The sequence below is a fragment of the Hirundo rustica genome, chromosome 1 (genome assembly GCF_015227805.2).
Source record: "Hirundo rustica isolate bHirRus1 chromosome 1, bHirRus1.pri.v3, whole genome shotgun sequence".
In the NCBI taxonomy this organism is placed as follows: Eukaryota; Metazoa; Chordata; class Aves; order Passeriformes; family Hirundinidae; genus Hirundo; species Hirundo rustica.
In genome coordinates this window covers 53,797,051-53,819,924 of record NC_053450.1, presented here as the reverse complement: position 1 = coordinate 53,819,924, position 22,874 = coordinate 53,797,051, and the positions used below count along the sequence as shown (strand labels likewise).

At 40.6% G+C, this 22,874-nt stretch overlaps 2 protein-coding genes across 3 annotated transcripts; one reads left to right on the top strand and one right to left on the bottom strand.

Moving 5' to 3' along the window:
- Positions 1-377: 377 nt before the first annotated feature.
- Positions 378-7,688, bottom strand: PSMG2 (proteasome assembly chaperone 2). Of its 2 annotated transcripts, none has more exons than XM_040067679.2 (7): positions 7,529-7,688; positions 5,737-5,908; positions 4,890-4,948; positions 3,941-4,059; positions 2,400-2,573; positions 1,096-1,216; positions 378-731 (listed from the first exon to the last, which is right to left on the bottom strand). In XM_040067679.2, exons 1-7 carry the CDS (start codon positions 7,595-7,597, stop codon positions 639-641), a joined length of 807 nt encoding a protein of 268 aa, XP_039923613.1. In that variant the 5' UTR covers positions 7,598-7,688; the 3' UTR covers positions 378-638. The 2 variants fall into 2 exon arrangements, with proteins under 2 accessions (XP_039923613.1, XP_039923622.1); XM_040067688.2 differs by lacking the exon at positions 7,529-7,688 and adding an exon at positions 6,400-6,622.
- Positions 7,689-7,703: 15 nt separating this feature from the next.
- Positions 7,704-21,846, top strand: CEP76 (centrosomal protein 76). Its single transcript, XM_040067666.2, has 12 exons — positions 7,704-7,844; positions 9,175-9,330; positions 9,653-9,734; positions 10,078-10,302; positions 10,811-10,996; positions 12,725-12,822; positions 13,499-13,627; positions 16,138-16,326; positions 18,302-18,468; positions 19,333-19,666; positions 20,885-21,102; positions 21,563-21,846. The coding sequence occupies exons 1-12, from the start codon at positions 7,782-7,784 to the stop codon at positions 21,699-21,701; spliced, it is 1,986 nt and encodes a 661-aa protein (XP_039923600.1). The 5' UTR covers positions 7,704-7,781; the 3' UTR covers positions 21,702-21,846.
- Positions 21,847-22,874: the final 1,028 nt, after the last annotated feature.

Genomic DNA, 22,874 nt, shown 5'->3' with positions numbered 1-22,874 from the left:
TGAGCAACCTGGTCTAGTGAAGGGTGTCCCTGCCTACAGCAGTGGGGTCGGAACTAGGGGATTTTCAGGATCCCTTCCAACCCACACAGTTCTATGACTCTGCAGACAGAGAATAGGCTCTTACACTGCTTGCAGTCTCCCCAGCTGAAGCTACCACAACAGCATTGGGAAAAGAAGGCAAAACCAGATCACTTCTGACCTTCACTTACCTCATCAGGAAGTCTTGGGAAAAAAAGTTAGGATCCGCAGTTGATGTGGAAGTGGAGGGTTTTATCTTCCAGAAAAATCCATGCCTACACATCACTCTCAGTTCTCAGCTGCATTAAAAAGGAGCAATTTAAGCTTGTCCATAGCAGTAACACAACCACGGAAAAAAGTTTCTTAAAAAATATTTTATTAGAAAAAACTTCCAACCAAAGTTACTCAATAAACAACTGTACAAAACGTATTTCTTTGGTGAGTCTGTGAAAGTTACCTTGATTTCTTCAGCTATCCACATACACAAAAGGAATTTTTCTTAAATAAAGCATTTATGCAGACACCAAAGCAAGCTGCTGCTCCTTGGCAATTACCGTGTAATCATCACCTCAAGGGACGTCTGTGACCGCACATGTGACTCACAGCGAGTTCAGAGCTGATCAGAACAGGGCAGGTGGGAGACCATTACCAAAAAGTAAGCGCCAAGAGCTCGGTATCTTCCACTGCGAAGAAGGATCTGTGGAATTGTTGCTCTGCAACAAACCCAGAAGAATTAAGTTTTAAGTAGCAATGATGGAACTGGCATGTGTATTAAAATAATGGGCAGCGGTACAAGTGTCAGTGTCACAAATTTTTCCTTTAGAGAAGGATACTGGAAGAGAGAACTCAATCAAACCTTCACACAATTTTTGCCCACACCTGTCAAACAAAAGAACTGGTGTTCAGATTTGTTTTTTCAGGTGGGGAAACTCCCAGTGAGATTTTAATACAAACGTATATTTTATTTGGCATATTCTTGATGACCAAGAGCCAAAATGAACCCATCTGGACTGAAGAAAAATGAAAATAATGGATATAAAATATGAAAGCAAGAACTTTAGATCAAGCAGTACTTACTTCAGTTTTAATTAGCTGGAGCCATTCATTAAGATAGTTAATAAGAACAAATGCATCAGGGATGTTGTCTCCTTCTGAGCAAAATTTCAGAAGAACTGCCATTTGGATTCCCTCTGAACAGCTGCAACAAAAATAAGCATGCATTTACATTTTGATTTTAGCTCCACAACAATTATATTTATGTATTAAGAGCAGCAACAATATGCATGTATCTTGTGAAAACCAAAAACAAAAAAGAAAAAATGTATGGATATACATATGTTTTTCCTCTCCAGATTTCCTTGATCACATTTTCACATTTCATGCTCTTTTGCTTAGTCTTGAATTTCATCTTTACTTTGCAAGGCAGGAATCCTACATCTTTCAAGAGTATTCAGGCCTTTTACATACTTTGTTTGCATTTTTGTGCTGGTGAGGTGCCTATACACATCCTTGGATACAACCACTCCCTATCTTTCTGTGTATTTTAAACCAGCAGTTTTGCAGGCTGCATATCACTACTTCACTCAGAATATTCTCATTTTTAAATGTAGATATTAAGATGGTTATTTTAAAATTTTTTACCTTAAGTCCTGGCAGGTCTTTTCTTTTGCAATTATATATTGTTTCCATACTGAAATCAGTATAAAGGTTAAGTGTGGCGTTAGTAACTTTGCTGCTCTAGAATGCAACAGTGTGCTCAGGTGTCAAAAGTAAGAATTAAAAAATAAAAGTCAATTTTCCACCGGACACAACACATCTTTTGCAGAATCACACAGTTGTGCTATAAATGAATATTAGTTTCTAAAATTTAAAAGCTCAGCTTTCAGCACAGTTTCTGATGCATGCACCTTTTAACAAAACCCCCACATCTAATTTTTTTGCTGGCTCTGAAATCTTAACTCATTCATAGCGTTCAGAATTGTCTGTGGGTTTTTGGGGTTTTTTGTGTAACTGAGGTTGGAACCATTTGCCTCAGGAAAACAGTTTCACTTAAAGCAGCACAGGTACAGGAATTCTACGATTTACAAATTGTGGTTTGGATAATATCAGATACCAGATTGATCGTAACTGTAAAGACTTTATTCTTTTCCTTTAGCCTATTCCCTTATATTTTTATCTTACTTTAACTTTATGATCCAGGACTCCATGCTTCTCTTCCTCCTAATTATGGGCCTGACCTGAAAGAAATTCTATTTCTATAAAGCCCTGTTCTATAAAAAGATGGACTTTTCCTATAACATAGCAGTTTATAAGATAAATTTACCCAAGTATCAAAAACAAGACTTCTGATCTCTTTCTGTGCTTATCTTTAGGCAACTCACCTCTCAGTAAACAACAGTTTTGTGATGCCACCTCCAGGTATATGCAGAACTTTGTCTGTATTACTTATTCCAGGGTAAGCTGCTACTTTTTCCATTTCTTTCCAGTTTAGCTCCTTCATGCGGCCTCCAACTGCTTTCTCCAGATCAGGTGTGAGCAGGTAGCGCAGTGGTGTCCTGCAAACAAGTCAAGATGCATTCAGTCTGTCAAGGAAGGACACTACCCCACTTACGACTTGCGGCAGACAGGAGGTGCAAGCACTGAGGACCTCACACCTGTGGGGAAGAATTGCTCTGATACTCTCTCCCTCTTCAGATCTAAGGTAGAAAGTAAGTCTGTGGCCTCAAAACTGTACAAACTACTCCACTTTCTGCCACAAACAGAACTTAGATGCCTTTTTAGGGGCTCAGATAACTGGCAAGTGCCAAATACGTAAGCACATAAATAGGGGAACTGCTTATAGGTGTTAAAAAAATTTACAAATAAAATGTACTTTTCCTTCCTTCAGATAGGAGGTGATTAATTAAAAATCTGCTAGGGTAAACTTGGACTTCACTGTGATACATTATTTTTACTGAAGTCACACTACTAATATATTCAGACTTTAGTCAAGTTAAAGGTATTTTCTGAATGCACTATTCTCACTTTTTAGAAAATCTGCTATAAGGGAGTTGTTCTGTGGTGCTGAGGGAGCTGGGAGGGTTTAAATCACCACAACTTATGACTGAGACCTCATCAAATAACCATCAGTCCCTCTCATTTCATTCCATATTAGCTGGCCATTCTGCAATTGTATGGATCTACCACTGTATCTGGGACATGCATCGATGTAAACCTCCTTTGAGGCCCTATACATTTATGGAGCCTGAGGATAACAACTGCAGAAATACTGTTTTTATCTGCAGAAACACTGATTTTATTTGGTTTTCATTATTATAATCATTATTTCATTATTAAAATTCATTGTAATCACCAATTATGATGCCCTCAATCAGCAACACATGCCTGGTTTTTGGATGGGTAACATCTAGTAAAAAAAACATTGCAGTTGCAACATTGCAGTTGCCTCCCAACAAATAATAACTGGTAACTTCCTATGGAAAAAAAAGAGAATGACAACTTACTGTATCAAAAAACCCCTTCCGAATGCAGAACGATGATGAAGAGGTCAGAAATGAACCAATACTGCAATCGACTATTAAAAATCTAACCTGTGACCTGTATGTCAGCAGTTAATCCCTGACATTGCTTGCAGCCACAAGAAATTAAAACCGAGGCTCTGGTGCCTGGCAGTGCATGTCAAGTGCAATTTGCTTGCAGCTTTTCATTTGATCAGTACTTTGGAGAGTGATAACCCAGAAAATTCAGAGACTAATCCTGTGTAACATCATGTTTTAACAGCGTACCAAGCATTTTATGACCTATGTACGCACGCAAGCAAAGGCACCCTGCCAAAAGTAGTCAGTACATGGAAGTAGAGGGAAACATGTCAGTCAAAACCACCCAGGAACATCAATTAGGTCTTTTAAGGACACAAACGTACCCCAGAAGCTGCTCATCATCACGCTGGTATGCATGGCTGCTGGACAGAAGGACAACCCTGGCACATTTGCTGCTCTTCACCCAAGAAAGCAGGGTTTCACAGAACGGCCTGTACTTGTTCTTTATGCAGACACACAGAAAAGAAAGCAAAGCACTTAATGTGTCCTTAATAATACTAGGTGTTATACACAATGTGTAGCAGTGATATTAATTATTCTTCACATCCACTTAGTCTTCAGCCCCAGATATATTACCTGAAAGCAGAGAACTGGCCTGGTTCTTTACTTAAGCCAAACTCCATGTAGAATTATAAGAATTATCATTAAGCCCATGTCAACAATAACAGTACCACCTGTTTTATGTGCTGTTAATACCAAAGGAAAAAGCTTTAGCGCAAGATGGGGTGGCAGGATCACACAGTATTTTTCCACACTTTGAACTGCTAAAATACTGCACCATGATTTTTTTCTGTCATGGCATTCTGCTTAAATTACAGCCACTGTCCAGTCAATGTCCAGTTAAATTCCTCATTTTTGCCTCATTAACGAACAGTTTATATAGAATACTATGAAATAACTAAATTGGCATGACATGACACACACAGAAAGAATAAAGCTATTACAAAGAACATAAAAAAACCTAATAAATGTAAAGGAAAAAAAAAAACCCAAACCCAGACAAAACCCAGACCATTTTGTATTTTCTTGACTCCCAATAACTAAGAAGATATTTACACTAAAATCTACCAACACAGGCAGCTGTTGTGGGGCTTGGAAAAACAAAATCAAAACCTCAGCCCTCAATGAATGCAGAAATCAGTAGAACTGTACCAACTTAAGAAGGTGTTACAGCATGAAGTAGAAAAATAATTTAACCAGACCACTTAATATTTGTCAGCAGAACTATTCAAACCAAATAGTGAAGTAACGACAATCAATGAACATACATACCTTTATAAAAGGTGACCTGATCTGCAGAACTACAAGTTTCTTCGAAGGTAAGGAGTACACTACAAGAAGAAATCATTAAGTCTTGTCAGGCAGAAACTGAGAAAGAGATCTGGGTTTACATATATCAAGAATGACCCCATTTACAAACTTCAGAATAATAAACCTTTCAGCTATCAATTAATACGGGAAAGCCTGATAACATCCACTGTGATAAAAACACAAATTTCTGTGCACTGTATTTTCATAAAACTTAGTTTCAGTTGTACTAAATTTAAGGATTGAATTATGAAAGATATATGAAAATTTGCCTCCTGTAATGATTTACATAATGTATGCATCTTTGCAAAGACTGACAGGTTATTCTGGGATTTCTGGGATTTAAGAGGGTAAAAAATAAAATACAATGATCAATGTAGGCAAAGAAACTAAGAATTTTTAGTGGGAGGAGTGGGAGAAACATTACACAGGGAAAAAAGCAAAGGTATGTAGGAAGGAAGAAGAGCATCCTTTTAAATCAGAAACTCAACTTGTATTCTAATAATTTATTTTAAGTATGTGCACACTTGATACTGCTTTGGATTAACACAGCAGAGAGGTTTGGCTGCACTGCAATATAGCTCAAATGCAACATTTCTTACTGGTTCCAAATGTCAAATTGGTTTTCCAAAATAACAACAGGAACAGTTTCCTCTGTGAAGTGTGAATATGTTCCTATCTGTAGGTTTCTGCAGCTGTTATTACTGACCTTAATTCAAGCACATCAGCAAAATTTAACAGCAACAACAAAAAAAAGTGACATTCTTGCATCTTATGCCCCCTGCAAATACCTTCAGCACTCAATACCCACCTTCAGCATTTATACTCAGCTCCGTTGAGTTTTCCTCTGCTGTTGCATATGGGTTATTTCCAACCATTGGCACCAGGCAATCGGTGTAGAAGTAACCAACTTTAGTCATGTCAAGTGTGGAAATCACCAGATCTATTGCCAACTGACCGACATTTCCCACGGACACTGCTGGCTGAAGGAACAATGAACCAAATTAAAGCGTGCTTTATGGACGGCAGAAGGTGCTCTTCAAATAGTGACAGCCTAAATCCCTTAAAATCTGGTCAAACGTGATTTCTAAAAGCGGCTGCTCATCCTCTGGCAAAGGTGACTATTTCCTACCAAGAGAATTGGTAAATACAGGGTTTGGTCCCTGTCTGACAAAAAACATCCTGGCCACTTCTGTGAATACTCCTGTCTCATTGTAAACTGAGAGGACAGCTTGGAAACTTACCTCCTTCCCCACATTTTTGGATTGAGAGTAGGTGAAAGCCTCTCAAGCAACTGATGTGAGACTGGCAAACCTCACATGAGGGTTGCCCAAAGGCAGCGCTGGTATTACATATTAAACCTCTAAATCTCAGACTGACCCATAGACGAGAGTAGGTTGTTTTTCATTTCATGCCTTTAAATTAATTTCATAGGAACTGCTGCGGGTTATCATCAATCGGGGCAGACACTGACCTATTATACTGATCTAATTTGACGGCACGGAAAGAGAAAGCCAGGAGTCTGTGTCCTTCCAAAGAAACCATTACAGGAAGACAACAATAAAACGTTCGGTTGCTTTCCTCTAATTTATAATCAAACCTAAGAATTGCTGTTGCTGCCCACTGCGGAAAGACACGGGATCTGAGGCTGGCAGAAGGCGAGGGAGGCCGCGGCAGCGCCGTGCGTCCCCAGGCCCCGGCCGGTGGCCAGCTCTCCGCCGGCCCTCGCCAGGAGCTCGGCAGCGAAGCGCTTCCTGGTGCGGGTCAGCTGACCGGGAATGACTTCCCGCGCAGCCTGCACAGTCATCCCGGGCCGTGCGGCGCTGCCCGGGCAGCGATGGGGCTCCCTGCAGCTCAGCTAACCCAGCCAAACAGGGGAGAAATGACGGCGTTCGTCCCTCCGCTGCCGGCGCGGGAGCTCTCGTCCCACACCGACATCGTCACCTCGGGCACATGACCCGACATTGATGTCACACCGCGCGTGAAGGCGATAAAAACACTTCCTAAAACAATCCTAATCCGAGATTTAAATCGGATGTAGCAGGACTTCATTTGTTTTTACATTGGAAACATTTATATATCGCATCTAAATGAAGAAAAAAAAAAATCCCAAGCTTTTATAGCAGTGGCAACCCGCGGGCGCTGCAAATACAGTAAAAGCACATAGGACGCATTAATTTTTAGAGCAACAGCATATGGCTATAGTTATGAAATAGCATATAGCTATTGCTCAAAAATAAAATCTAGCTGTTGCAGCTCGGCACGGATCGTCTTGACAGGGGCAAACCCGGGGTTCTGAGGAGGGATAAGTTGACAGAAACGGAGAACACCGCGCTAAGCTCTGCTGCAGACAGAACCCTCCAAACTCTCTTCTCCTTGGCAGAACACCCCACAGATTCCACACACACCGCCGGCCCCGCGCGTTCTCCGCTTATCCCGCGGCCAAGCACCCAGGGACCACCCTCGGGCAGGGCACGGAGAGACACCAGACCCCCCGTGCCCCGTCCCACAGGAGCGGAGCGGAGCCCCCAGCACAGGGACCGGGGGCAGGGACCCCTCAAACCCACCGAGGGCGGGGAAAGGGAAGCAGGAGCCTGACTCACCATGAGCAGAGTGAAGCCTTTAAAGTCGGGGGCGGCGGTGTCCCCGCCGCGGTCGCATGGAATGAACATGCCGGCCGGGAAGGGAGAAGGGAAGCAGGCAGCGAAGAAAGGAAGGAAGGAAGGAAAGAAGAAGGGAGGGAAGGAAGGAAGCAGGGCGCGGACGCCGCAGCCACGTGCGGCCGCCAGGGGGCGGTGGCGGCGCTGCCCGCGCTCTCTGCGAGGCGGTTGGGGCTCGTTCGCCGCCGGCTCCGCCATGTCGCTGCCGCCGGAGAAAGCCTCGGAGCTGAAGCAGATCATCCACCAGCAGCTGCTCAAGGTGGGACTGGCGCCCCGGCCCGGCGCCGGAGAGACTTCCCCTGGCCCTCAGGGGGCTGTGCCGGCCCCCGTGCCGGCTCGGAGTGTCACCCCGGGTGTCAGCGCTGAGGCGGTGGCAGCGCGCCCGCTCCGGCGCCCCGCTTTGTTTTCACAACTTTCGGTCGCTGCAGGTGGCTTCCAGGCGCCGCTTTGTCCTTTGCTTGTCGCTTTTCGAGCGAGGGTCTTGAACTGATAAGTAAGGAGGCTGTAACTCCTATATCGCTTGTTAGTGCAGTGGTGAATCTTCCTACCTGTCACACAGGAGAGCGGGGTTCTTGGAGCGAGTCCAGGGGAGGCCAGCGAGATGATTAGAGGGAAAGGAGCCCCTCTGCTTCGTGGAAACTCAGAGAGAACTGGGATTGTGCAGCCTGGGGAAGAGAAGGCTCGGTGGAGACTTCATAGCAACCTTCCAGTGGGGCTTCCTGAAGGGAGCCTGTAAGGAAGAAGGAGACAGACCTTTTACCAGAGCGTGTAGTGACAGGACAAGGGAAGATGGATTCAAATTGAAAGAGAGCAGGTTTAGATGGGATATTAGGAAGAATTTTTCGCTGTGATGGGTGCTGAGGGACTGGAACAGGTTGCCCGGAGAAGTTGTGGACGCCCCATCCCTGGAAGTGTTCAAGGCCAGGCTGGATGGGGTTCTGAGTGACCGGGTCTGGTGGAAGGTGTCCCTGCCCATGGCAGGGGCTTGGGAATGAGACGATCTTTAAGGTGTTTTCCAACAAGAGCATTCTGTGATTCTATTTCAGGTCCCGGTGGCTGTGTCCTTAACATCCTTCCAGTGTGAGAGTCGGCTCTAAAAATCCATCTGCTTTCACAGCTCAGATGATGGGCGGACATTCTCAGAATTCCCTTTGAGAATAGGGAAAGCTTGCAAGGGAGATCTACTACTTTTGTGCCTTACCTATATAAAACCATTTTTTCCCCTAAAAAATAAATCGGTAGAATATTAACCTTGAATTTTGAGGGAGATGAGAAATTAGAACAGTTACCATTTTGTAATTGATGGATTTGCAGACCTTTTTGTATGGAGGGAAGTTCAGGATGGGTTGCTGTCAAAGAGCACTGAAAATGCCTTGATTTTGCATGCTTGTAATTTTTTTTTTTTACTGGGAGAGGTGCTTTTGTAACATAGTGGTTCATTTGATTACTTCTGAAAGGATCAGGATTTTGGTGTAGTTATTTCTGTATTTCTAGGAAAACACCCTTAGCCTTACAGTCTTGACTGGTGAGTTGCCTCTGCTCCCATACTGAGAGCTGGTGTTTGTGACACATAGTGAATTATCTTGCAGATGGATGTCCATGGCAGGATACGAGAAGTTCTTGCTGAGACTATACGAGAAGAGCTGGCACCTGAGCATCAGCAGTTGTCCACGGAAGATATGATAAAAGCCCTAAGACAGCGGGGAATCGTTGACGATGTTATGAAGGAGCTTAAATTTGTTACTGTAAGTAGCTTTTGAAGAGGGGAAGTATTTCTGCTTGTTCCTCTTACTGTCGTGGTGTTTTGACAAAGTGAAACGATGCTGCTTCTGGAGGTTTGTAAGGACATTACTGATTTGAGACATTATAGGAGTACAGAAAATTAATGCATATGCTGAGATTGTTTGGTGGTAATGCTGCACTGAAATTATTTGTTCAGTTTTAGAAGGGAGCATACCTAAGGAATGGTATTCAGATGAAATGGAGGATTCTTTAATTTTTAGAAGACTGTGGTAAGAGCACTGCTGCATCCCTTGACTCCTTAAAAAGTTTTAATTGTAATTCCAGGATGTGAATGAAACGGAGAGGACTTCAGCTCCCAAACCATCAACACATTTTGTTGAGAAAGACCCACCAGTTTTGAAAAAAAGTATGTTTCTTGTTTATTTAAATGTTTGGATCATAGTTTTGAAAGAAATTTGAATTCTATGATTTTTGTGCTCTGAATTAGTAATCCAGTATGAACTGGCATAAAGGTGGATGTTTCCTCTGCTTATCCACAGGGAGTAAACTCAAGTAAGCAGCAGCAGCAATCAGTGTTGCATTAAATATGATTTATTATTATTATTTCATTTACTTTACACTAAAATAACTTCCATATATTTTAAAATTACTTCTAAGCACATGTTTCAAAGAAGTTAGCTGATATTTAACAAATTAAGCTTTCTAAGATCTGTTTGTAGTCTCTTCATTTTTATTGCTACGCTTTACAGCTAACATTGACCCAACACGGAGGTATCTTTACCTTCAGGTTTTGGGTGGAAAAGCTTTTCTGGAACATCTTCAGGAACCAGAGCCTCTGCCTGGCCAGATCTGCTCTACCTTCACTCTGTGTTTACATTTTCGAAACCAGCGCTTCCGTTCCAAACCTGTACCCTGTGCCTGTGAACCAGATTTTCAGGATGGTTTTCTACTTGAAGTACACAAGGATAGCCTAGGTAAGGAATATTGTGGGTTTAAAGCTGATGCTGTTGGGATTTTTTTCTCACCTAAGAGTTATTGTGAAATATGTTTGATATTATTTAGTGGATTTCTTTCCTGGTTTTTTGTCATGTTTTCCTGAGGAAACTGATTACTGTTTTGGGTTATGCCACCCGTAGATCTTTTTCTGCTCTTGCTCTTTTCCTTCTTTTTTCACTCTAAAATAATTTGAAATTCGCCAACTTTATCCATTCTTAAATGTTAATTCAGTTTTATTTTTTTGTGTATCTGAACTAGTTGCATTGCAGTACTCCACTACAAAAATCATTTTATCTTCTCTGTAATCTCTCTGTAGCTCTGTCCTAAAATGAGTATGGTTTTAGAAATGGGATCATTGCTTAGACTTCAAGATCTTTCTTTATATTTATTACAAACTTTGCATTTTGTTGCATACTGTTTTAAAATTCTGAGAAGGACTTGGGATGATAATATTCTTGCTATTTTATTTTGGTTTAATAATGGCAGGTGACGGAAGTAAGATGGTGGATGCAACCACTATGCTATCTATATGTGACCCAGTGCATATGGTTCTGATCAAAACAGACACATTTGGTGAGACCACACTGGTAGCATCCTATTTCTTGGAGTGGAGGTCTGTCTTGGCTGCAGAGAACGGCATAACAAATGTTGCTGTGGAACTGCTGGGTGTAGGTATGGATAAAAAATAAGCATGTTATGATAACTTAAAATACTGGGTACTGAGCTTGCTTACAAGCTTAAAGCAGTCTTTTTGATCTGGTTCATTTTTTCCTTCAATTCAGAAGTAACTGTAAAGTATCCTTAGAAAATGCCTAGCATACTTAATGGTCAGATTTTTCAAGCTAGAAATGAGTATTCCAGATCCCATGTAAAAACGGTCCTCATGTCTGGGAATTCCCACTATTGATTACCTGCAATATCTGGTTATCAGAATCAAACCAACCAAACAAAAATCCAGTTGTTCATCTCCAGGAATGTATCTGACCAGTGCACTGGGGAGTGAAATCCAGCCTGTGTCCCTTTCATAGCAAACAAACAATTGCTGGAGAAAGGGATCTCTGCTCTGCTCCCATTTATCCCAGTAGCTGGAAGCGTGTTTTCTGAACAGCTTGGTTTAGGTGCTTAGCAGTTAGTACATGTGTGTATTTTTGTGTATCACTTGTCCCCAGTCCTCTTCTCAGGAGTTCCAACCCAAGTTTTTAGGATTTGATTTAGTGAATAAAGACTAGGTCTCTCATGATTTCCAACAAGACTTTTTATGAGAGCAGGTAATGACAGGACAAGGGGGGATGGATTCAAACTGAATCAGAGTAGATTTTGATTAGGTATTAGGGAGAAATTCTTTCCTGTGAGGGTGCTGAGGCACTGGAACAGGTTGCCCAGATAGGCTGTGGATGCCTCATCCTGAGAAGTGTTCAAGGCCAGGTTGGATGGGACTCTGAGCAGCATGATTTTGTGGAAGGAGTCCCTGCCCATGGCAGGGGGCTTGGAACGAGGTGATCTCTAAGAACCCATCCAACCCAGGCCATTCTGATTTTAATTTTCTATAATGACTTGGAAATGCATAGCAAATAAGTTGAGTGTAATTCTCGGAGGGGTGATGGAGCAAGTTAAATTTAATTCTCATTAGCTTTTTTCCAAGCAATAAAGGATCCATCCAATAAATCCAGTGCTTTTTCTCCTCTTCAAAATCCTGTCATTGTACAAAATGCATCAAGAATATCAAAGGATGCTGCCATCTCAGATAAACAGATAAACTATTATGTGAGGCTTCCATTGCTTGTATTGCTTATGGACCCATCTGTAATCTGTTTTGTAATGCTTATTGTTGTTGATGTAATTAACATTGTGTAAAAATTTCAGCATTAGGCAACAATATTAAGTTGAGGGGGATTGTTCGTTCGTTTGTTGTTTTGGGGAGCTTTTTAAGTTGATTAATCTCTTTATATGACAGCCAGGATCCTTCATAATGAACTGTGTCCTGGAGGAAGATGAACTTCACTTATTTCTACCTATTTAAATTTCAGCTACTTGTGTAATCAGGAGGAATAGGCACATTTACAGTGTGTGATTGACTTGATTTTAGATGCCTATTCTAGACATTTCTAGAATACCATTTATCTCATATGTCCCAGTACTGGCTGCAAATAGGGGCTTGGATAATTGTCTTGGATGTAGACACCTGTGCTTTTTTTCATTATATTATGCTTTTTTACAGCCTCATTCGAGTTTGAAATTTAAATAAAAATTCTTACTTTGCCTGTGTTTAAAGAAGCTCATTTCCTTTTTGTGGCTATATAAGGATAACATACATATTTTAATGGTTTTCCCCTACCAGGCTGAAATAATCTAAGCAAATCAAATATGAGAGAACTGATGAAAATTTATTTTGTTTCAAAGGTACTGAATCAAAGGTTTCTGTTGGTGTTTTAAACATCAGACTGGAAATGTATCCACAGCTTAGTAAGACACTTTCTTCAGAAATAATTAGAACTCAAGTAAGTAATTTCTGTGAGGGCTAACTTACGCTTTTGTTGGTGGAGGGGAAACTCAATATAGACTTGTCAATATTGAGGGCTTGTAGGATGTTTGAATATATAACACTTCTTTTTTTTTTTTTTTTTTCTATTAAATTTAAATGTAATTACCTTTTTTAAGCTACTTAGTCTATACTGAACATTACTCAAAATACTACTGTCATAGGTTTTCCTAGTTACTTGTATCAAAACCTCTGAAATAAAAAGAAAGATGCAATATATCTAATTTTCTTCAGGTAGTATATGTGTTTTCTTGCTCTTCCCCATGTGAAACGGTAATTTCAGGTTAGCTGTTCTGCTTGGAAAAGCCAGTAAATATTGGCCTGAAGGTGCATGCAGATATTCTCCTGCACATGAAAATCTAAGCAACCCTTCTGTGCAGAAATGCATTACTTAAAATGAACAGTGCTTCAGTCAAGCTAATGTATGAACCTACAAACAGGAACTACAATGTGAAGTTTTTCTTAATTGGATTTCCATTTAACAATACTATGGATTTGCATGACACACTTAAAATGTTAAGCTTTATTTTACATATGCCAGATTGTGGTGTTAATGTACTTACTGATTATGGCTGGTTTTTTCTCCTGTTTGGAATTAGTATGTGTAGGATTGGTTTTGTTTTTCCAACCTACAGTTCACTTTGGAACGTCAGAAAACAGCAGAAAAAGAACGTTTATTTCTTGTGTATGCCAAGCAGTGGTGGAGAGAATACCTGCAGATCAGGCCTACCCACAACTCAAGGCTGGTGAAGATCTTTGCACAGGTTTGTAGATTTTACAAACAGACCAATCCTTTCTTTAAGTTATCTTTTGATTTTATTTTGAATTTTATGTGTACATGGAATCTGTATAGATTTATGATGTGGTTCTGTTCAGGTCAGGGCTAAATGTGGTGTATCATGCAAAAAAATTAAATTTGTAAGGACTGAACTTCTGTTTGTCTATTGAAGCTTAATAGGATGCAGACAGGAGGGTTGCTCTGACTACTTCTGATGTACCAAGTGAAAAAGCTTGCTTAGTCTTGAATACTCACAAATGGCAGAGACTTAGGTGATCTGTACAAACTATTTCAGGTAAGTTTTGTATCAGACAGAACAGTTACAAAAAAAATGGACTTTCTAGACCTAATAGAACTTTCTAGATCTACTGAACTCTGTGTGGTCTGCAATGCAATCTCTCTGGTTTATGTCACACAACAACTGCAGTCATAATTACTGGAGTCTGATCAATTCTGTTTCAGTTGCTCCTCAGTAACTGTTCCTCAGTAAAAGGAATGGTATGATCCTTGCGTTTTTCATGCCATGAATTTACCCTGCATGTAGCGATTTTCCTACCACAGTAACTTCTTACCTCAAAACAGTGTCCTGAAGCGATCTGTGCCTCCTCTTTGGTGAGGCAACAGCTTCCTTCTGGCTGTGCCCTGAGTGTGCAGGAGTGATGTGAACTTCCAAACCCGAGCCAGCAGCTGAGTCCCCACCCCATCATTCTCTCACTCCACATCAGTGGGATGGGGACAAGAATAAAAAGGGCAAAAGCAAGGAAAAGTTCATGGGTTGAGATAAAGATGGTTTAATGGAAGGAGAGAAGGATGGATGGATGGATGGATGGATGGAAGGAAGGAAGGAAGGAAGGAAGGAAGGAAGGAAGGAAGGAAGGAAGGAAGGAAGGAAGGAAGGAAGGACGGAAGGAAGAACAGTGATGCAAAGACAGTCACTCGCCCCTTCCCAGGGCAAACAGATACCCCGATAGTCTCTAAGCAGGGGCAAGTTTAGAAAAAGTCTGTTCCCCATCCTCACTGTTTTTATTGCTGGGCATGACCCTGTATGGCATGGAAAATCGGTGAGATCAGGTCAGCTGCCCTGGCTGTGTCCCCTTCCAGCTTTTTGTCCCCCCTGAACCTGCAACTGTGTGGTGGCAGAATGAGAAGCAGAGGCGGCCGTGTTCCTGTAGAAGCCCTGCTCAGCAGCAGCTAAAACACTGCTGCGTTCACAGCCCTGTTTTGGTCACAAACCTAAACCACAGTACTCTGAGGGCTGCTGTGAAGAAACAAACTGCCTTCCAAATAGACCCAATACAAAGGCTTAAGGGGTTCAGGGCAAGGCATAAAGAGAAACAAGTCTATAATTAAACAGGATAGGAACTAGGCCACTGCTAGGTTAGTACCTATATAGAGCTTATCTTGTGTCTCCCACGGGCCATAGGAAATCTTAGTAAAACTTTCTGGGTTTAGTAGATTAGTTTGATAATTTAGTTACCATCAAGTTTCAGATGAGTAATGCAGAAACAGCATTATATATATGAGACAACATTAAAAAATAAATCCTGCCTTTGGGGTTTTTTTAAATTACTTTTGAGCTGTGAAATTGATTTCAACAGGATTTCAGTCAGCCTCAAATAATGCTGCTTTTTTTTCCCCACAAGCTTGCTGGAAAAGCATGACAGAACCTTAACGGGGGCAATATGTGACTACAGTAAAAATATGAGACCATAATTTCCTGAAGCTGCAGAGATTCGAAAGGCTTTGATCCCTTTTAAAAATATATGAGCATAAAAGTACCAATTTAGCCCAGTGAGGAACAGAAGACCTCTATGCTTCTTGAAACAGTTTTAATAGATGATAATCAGAGTATTTGCCTGCAGCATGTACTAAAACAGACCTTTTTTAAAGTCATCTTATTTTTTACAAGAACTTAGGAATTCTTAGTATTACTGCTTAATTTAGATCTAGTTACTAGACCTAGATGCTTAATACATCTAGTTACTTTGTTTTGAGTGAGTTTTATTGCTTGCTGATATGAAAAGAGGTAGAGTTTTCAAATTCGGGAGCAAATCGACATCTTTTAAACTCTAGAGTCAGTTGCTGAACGTTTAATACTTTTGGGGGAAGGTTTTTGGGGGGTCGTTGTGGAATTTGGTGTGTGAGATTTGTTCTGGCTTGTTTTTATACTTGATGTGGAAATTGATAGTGGGTAGAGCGTGAACAGGTCCTCACCCATTTGAGAAAATTAACTGCAGCCTGTGCCGTTGCTGGTGTTCAAACGTTCAGTGCAGAACGCCCTGTGGGTGACAGAGCCAGACCGAAATCTGTGCTGTCTCTAAAGGAGTTGTCTCAGTGGTCTCGTGTCCCAGTTCTGGGGGTGGTTTCGTGTCTTACCGTTTTTGAGCGATACTCATTCCAGGGAGGATACATCCCCGAGGGGAAAAGTCTAAGCCGAGATGCTCGTTTTGCGACCCTTGCGCGGCTGGCAAATAACCCCGTTATTGACGCGTTCAGGATGAAAACGGGGTGAACCGGCCGGTGTGCTCCTACGTGAGACCTCTGCGGGCGGGGCGGCTGCTGGACACGGCCCGGCAGGCGGCTCGCTTCGTCAGCGTCCTGGGCCACGAGAGAGCGCCGGTGATCGGCGGCGGCGGCAAGCAGGAGCAGTGGTGCACCCTCCTGGCCTTCCTGTGCAGGAACAAGGTGCGTGACTGCCCCCCGTGTGCGGCACTGCGGGCACGGCCCCGCTCTGGGCGAGGGAGTTTAAAACGGGCTGCAGATACCTGCGTTAAAAGCGGCTTTGGAAGGTCCTGGTACGGTCCTGGTTGAGGTGTCTTTAAAGAGAAACAGGCTCTGAACAGTAGACAGGAAGGCTTTGGAGCAGACTTGCTTTAGTGCTGTAGTTGGGATCCATTTATCAATGCATCTCTTTGACGCTGGATTGGCTTTCCTTCCGTTGCGTTTCCAAGAACACATATTATCATCCAATGAATCCCTGCTACTGTGCAGGACACGAGTTAAAATTGTGGACTGAGCCAGGAAGAGTAGGAAAATTCTCTTTAGTCTCTTGTCTCTTTTGCTGTTTTGGTGGGGGATTTTTTTTGGTTTTGATTTTTCTTTTTTGTTTTTGTATTGTTTTGTTGTTTTGTTTTGTTTTTTTTTTTAATAAATGGGCTGAAATATACTGACAGTTTTTATGTTCCGTTTTTGCAAGATAGGAATTTTCACTTAGAAGTTTCAGCCCAGTTCTTGGTGGTCTTATATTTGTATCATGATTATAATAAGCAAAACAAATTGTAACTGTTTTTGGTTTATAGCTCTTCTGTTTTACTGAGCAGAAGTATCAGTGGTCACTTCTGATGCCTCTTTGGAGTGGTCAGTGCTTTTCATTGTCATGGAGATACTTCTGCCTTCAAAAATAACATCACCGGTGTGTTTGCATTTAAAAGATGTGTTCAGGGCAGCAGGAGCTGTATCCCAGATTTCAGAGCTGCTTCCAAGACCACCCAGAACAGACACTGGCTCTTGTCTCTGAATATCAGATGATGCATAGGTGCTGTATAAAGGCAGCTCTGGCTACCCACTGGGTTTCAGATGGAGGTGACAGTAGGGCCTTTGAGGACTGCTGTGTTTGGAGGCACAGAGAAAGGTGTTCCTTCCAGGCAGAAGTGGAGAGCAGTATGGAAAATAACTGAACTGAGCTCCTGAGACACCAGCTGGATCACAGTTTTTCTTGTGGAAAGTGGTATAGTATTATTAAAATAACACAGGTTCACTACAGACTTCTTTAAATCTACTTTTCTGCATATTTCCCCTTTCTGCTGTGGTAGGGCAGGATTATGTTGTCTTGATACATCCAAGAACACTGAATTTTACATTTTCAACATTCTGAATAGTTATTTGACTAAAGAGCCTTACTGTTCTGCTTCTGAATGCTGTACTTTGTGTTATGAAGCCTTCATTGTTTAAGCAATTTTTGTTCTTACTTTACAGCTAACATTTGTAAAGAACTCAAGAGACAAAGGATGTTAGAGATTGCATTTGGAAATTGTTTTCTGTGAATTATCAGTGGAAGTAATGTGTTTATGAGATAGATGTTTTTCTGACTAAAGGAAAAAACAGCTGCACATGATTCCCAGCTGTTTTACAGTTAGATCTATGGGGGACCTTGTTTTATCTTTGTCTAGTTTCTGAACTTTGACAGCACATTCAAGTAAGTGAAATACCAGTAGAATTACATTTTATTAAATGAAAAATTTTCTAGTTGTATGAAAATACTGCATAATTTCTAGTCTTGCCTCAGGTGTTTGCCTTATACATATTTTTACATTTAATTATAACATTGCTTTTGTTGTTGCGGGTCAATAGATTCTGGCTTTGGGTTACTTGGAGGTATCTGTATAATCATAAGAAATGTTTCCCAGTGTTAATCGTACACAATACTTGAACAGAGAATATCAACAGTCTATCATTAGAACATGCATTTTAAACTCATTTTTTCTGTTACAGAAAGGTAAAACTTGTCTAGTTTAAATGGTAAAATCCTAACTTTTGATACATGCTTTAGGTAATTAGGAGAGTAACATGACTTGTTAAGTGGTGGTTTGAGAAATAGCACTATTTCCTTTCTTTAAGGTTTTATTATAATTAATAATACTTACTAATATTTACTGTCTAGGGTGACTGTGAAGACCATGCTAACCTTCTGTGCAGTCTTCTTCTTGGGTTTGGACTGGAAGCCTTTGTGTGTGTTGGAACAAAAGCAAAAGGAGTCCCCCATACTTGGGTAATGACTTGTGGATCTGATGAAACAATTACTTTTTGGGAGAGCTTAACAGGACATAGGTGAGTAGAAAGAATATAAGAAAACAGAACAATGTATATTGAGGTTTGTGTAGATTTTTTTTTTCTTAAATCTTCATACCCTGTTGTATAATCCAGGTGATGTTTGTCTTTGAATCTTTTTTCTGTCTACTGTTTTTGCTTGGAAAATAACTGATTCAGTGTGATGGGAGGTATTTCATCATTTTGTAATATAGTAGTGTCTTTAATACTGTATGGTAACTGTTCTGTGTCTTAGAGCAGCTGATTGCCATCGATGTTATCGCTGCCATCATTTGTAAAGGACATGAAATCTGACATGGTTGTTTAGGAACCCATATTTTTTGCTTGCTTTCATCAGTGAAATCAATGTTGCATTACTATTTTTCCCCCTGTAGAAATCTCTCTTAAGTTTTCCGAGATTTTCTCTTGGCTTGAGTCATTTGAGAAGGGCACGTGCAGCTGTTTGGTGTGCTAAAGCATGTGAAACATGTTATTTCCAGTGTTCAAAACAAGCAATTCTGTTTAGTCACTGTTTGTGTGGATCCTGTGATTAGCATTTCCAGGTGTATTTCTCCAGACGTAATGAATAGCAGGGAAACTGTATGGGCATGTTCTTATAGTTGCAAAATTTAACTACTTGATTAAGCAGCTTATTTTTCTATATTCAAAGACTAAAAACAATGTATTATTTGATTCTATGTCGTGCCTCCAAAGCTTGTGCAAATACATTTCTGTGAACAGACGAATGCCATTTTGGGAGGAAAAATTGATTACAAACTTGGCTTGTATTTTTAAAGGAAAAATGGCTATATCTGTCCCATCTAAATATTTTTACCTTGCCTTGAAATAAGTTGTATTAATAAGAAATTGAATCTTTTTGACTAGGTATCTCCACAGACCTATCAACCCTGATGACCCTCCCCTAGCTGAACAACCCAAGCCGCTGCATCCGTATCGCACAATAGGTTGTATCTTCAACCATCAGAAGTTCTTTGGAAATTGTCAGCCCTCTGATGCCGTGGAGGTGTGTGTGTTTGACCTGCATGATGAATCTAAATGGAAACCCATGAGTGGAGAAGCAATAAAATCTGTATGTCCTCCTGGAGCAACGTCTTCAGTTCCCCCTTTTCCTCCCCTGTGTGCTTCTACAATAGATGCTGCTGTAACAAGCAACGAGATAGAAGTGCAGCTGAGGATACTGGTCTCTGAACACAGAAAGGTGAGAAAGATTGGCAGTGATCTGTCAGGGTAATAGAGGTTCATATGTTAATTGTGCACTTGTTTTGGATAGCCATTTGTTAGTTCACATACTTATATCTTTGCATGTTTTCCATGAGTTTTTGCAGAAATGTGATAAGGGAAAAGTGAAACAACTGAAAAAAATGTTTGGGAAGACTGTAATGAGCTGGTTTAGGCATCATACTTACTATTATTTGCAGTGTAGCCTCATGTGTGGGCTTCTCTCCCCACCCTGCCTTTGCCCCTCATTCTCTAGGTCTGTGATCTTCAGCTTACTGGCACCTGCAGACCACCCATGAAGCATCTTTAAAAGCACTAGGATGATGGAAGCTGGTTGTTAGTGGGCTTTGCCAATCCAGCGCAAATGTTTCTGGTTCCTAGATAAAAGCAGGCTTTCAGCTTTCGTGACCTTACTCTGACTGCTTTACAAAGTCAGAGATATTTTGAGAAGTTAGTTACGTCTTTTACCAGGATTTTTAGAAGGAATAATGTACCAGAAATTATACTTCCTGTGCTGGACATGAAGGCAATGTTATTCTAAGTCCCTGTTAGCTTATGGCTGGTTCTAATGAAGTTTTTTGATTGTTTCTGTTTTATCTCCCCACGTGGTGCTCAACCTTTAGGGTGGCAAAGTAATTCTCAGAGTATGAGTCTCATGCAGCGTTGAATACATGCATGGTAGATTTTTCTACTTTGCCTTTGGGATGCTGCGAGGAAGGTGCCTGTATGTGGTGGGAAGATGGATGGTAGAAAGAAGGTGCCTGTGTGTTTCAGGGAGCTGTTGTGTATCATTTTTTCAGAAAGGCTTTTCCATGAGACATTTAAAAAAATGTCAGGTGAATCTTAGTTGATCTTTTCCATGTTTTTGCTGTATATTTATATGTATCTTCTTACATTTCATGCAGAGATACTGTAGCTGAAACACCTGGTTTCAACTCTGCTGGCCTTATGTTTTAGTCTCATAGTTTAACTTCATTCCTTGATAAATGTTTCATACTCGTGGTGTCACTTGATTCTGGCGATGGTGTTTGCTTCACCCAGTTGGTGTGTGAGTCAATACACAAATCTCGTTGCTTCGTGAGTTCACTGCCATTAACTACCAATATAAAGATTCTGGGATTTATTTGAATCTGTTAGTTTAGGCATATCCTGATGTACCTTCTGCACAGTTGTCATCGTTCTGTGACTTGCCTCCCAGGATCTTGGCTTTTCTACTGTTTGGGACGACCAGCTCTCCTATCTGTTGTCACCAGCATTAGCAGCCTATGAGCTCGAACGCACAACGGGTGTTTCTGCAGGAAATGAAGAGTTTCAGGATGCCATAAGGAGAGCGGTTCCTGATGGTCACACCTTCAAAGGGTTTCCCATCCATTTTGTGCACAGAAATGCCAGAAGAGCATTTGCCACGTGTCTTCGGTAAGTCTAAGTGTAAAATTATAGGTATATGTTAAAACTAAATAGTAATTCCTAGTTGCTAATTGCAACTCATTTTTTTAATAATGAATGTTAAAGAAAATTAATTTCCTTCGGTTAGAACTGGAGGAAGAGTGGTGTGGAATGTGTAATGGGTCATGGGGTACAGAGCTTTTAGGTTACATTGGTGATTCAGTGGTGATAAACTTCTTGTGTATTAAATTGAAGAGCAAAGAGTTAATATAATTTCTCTGCAGTTGTTAAAAATGATCAGCGGTTGTGTCAGTTTCCTCCGAGGCAACAGACCTTGCACTATAGAATGATATTATTTGTAATGACAGACTCTTTATATTCATTGTTACTTAAATGCTAGTCACACTTTAAAAAATTGCACTTAATAATTAAAAGTTTTAACAATATCTTAGGATTGTCTGTTACTCCTGCGTTTCTTTTTGTCATATAGGTCTCCTTTCTGTGAAGAAATAATCTGTTGTAGGGGAGACCAAGTGCGACTTGCAGTTCGTGTACGAGTGTTTACATATCCTGAATCTGCGTGTGCTGTTTGGATCATGTTTGCTTGTAAATACCGCTCTGTCCTTTGAAAATAACCAAATTATTCATAGCTTTTTAACGCTGCAAAATAATGTATGTGGGTGTAGAATGATTCAATTAAAAACTAATATAGTGTTTTATATAAATGCCACTGATTTTAAATGCCACAATGTGTGTATTGGAGGGGATTGTGTACACAGTAATGATTGTATTTATGAAGAGAATTTATTATTTGTAATAAATTACTTTTTATATTTATAGGAATGTGGGTCAAGTTACTAAAATGTGTGTAAAAAACACTGGCTTGTTTTCTGCAGTTCTGAATTGGTTTAAGAGTTTGTTTAGAAGTAGGTCTGCTTAGGTCTGCTTTACCTTGCAGGGTAAGAGACTCTCTTGTACCTCTCCTTTCCCTGTAGTGTACAGGGTGTACTTTGTGAGTTACTGAGATCCAGAAATATTGATGTTTAAGCATGTGTCCATAAGAGAACAAAATTTATTTCTGCCTCTTGTGGATCTAACAGTAAATTCTACATTCAGCTTCTGAGAACGGTTGAGTCAGACAAAGGTAAACTTGTTAATCTGTGAATTTAATAATACATGAATTTAAAATATACATTAAGACTTGGATACCTGAAGATCTATGAATTTAATAATTTATGGATTTATTCTTTAAATATATATTAAGACTTGGATAGTTGAAGATGTGAATAGCTAAGATGGATTAGATAAAATAGTTAAACCTGATGCATTTTGCCTCTTGTTACCTTAAGAAGTTTCTGAGGCAGGTGTAGCCTGGCCATTTCACTTGACAACCATTCATGATTTTGTCTAATTCTCACGTTCAGATCTGTAATTACCCATCTGTGATTTTTTCCTGTCTTATACCTGTGGGTGATGATTTTGCTAAGTATCTTTAAGTCTTTATGCTTTGCAAAATGGCAAGCTGTTGGGCTTACTGAACTTTTCCATATGGTACTTCTCAAGTTTTCCCTCATGTGGAACCCAAGCATCTCTTTTGCAACTGGAAAATCTGAAACGGTTTGGTTTCTTCTGTAGAAGCCATTATGTGTCAGTGATAGCCCACAACCACCTCCTCTGGTTCTCCTTGTAAGAAAGAGGCAACTCTTTCTGCTGGTGCTGGATCAAAAAAATTACCTGATCCTAGAGAATCTTGCAACACGTACAGCAGGAGTAAATGTTGGCATTTTGCTTGTACAATTTAA

Coding starts and splice junctions, on each gene's coding strand:
- PSMG2 (XM_040067679.2), bottom strand. CDS start 7,597: ATGTTCATTCCATGCGACCGCGGCGGGGACACCGCCGCCCCCGACTTT. Junction 2,574..3,940: donor GATGATGAGCAGCTTCTGGG/GTACGTTTGTGT, acceptor ACTTGTTTGCAG/GACACCACTGCGCTACCTGC. Junction 732..1,095: donor TCCAGCTAATTAAAACTGAA/GTAAGTACTGCT, acceptor GGTTTGTTGCAG/AGCAACAATTCCACAGATCC.
- CEP76 (XM_040067666.2), top strand. CDS start 7,782: ATGTCGCTGCCGCCGGAGAAAGCCTCGGAGCTGAAGCAGATCATCCAC. Junction 18,469..19,332: donor GAGAGCTTAACAGGACATAG/GTGAGTAGAAAG, acceptor CTTTTTGACTAG/GTATCTCCACAGACCTATCA. Junction 21,103..21,562: donor GCATTTGCCACGTGTCTTCG/GTAAGTCTAAGT, acceptor TTTGTCATATAG/GTCTCCTTTCTGTGAAGAAA.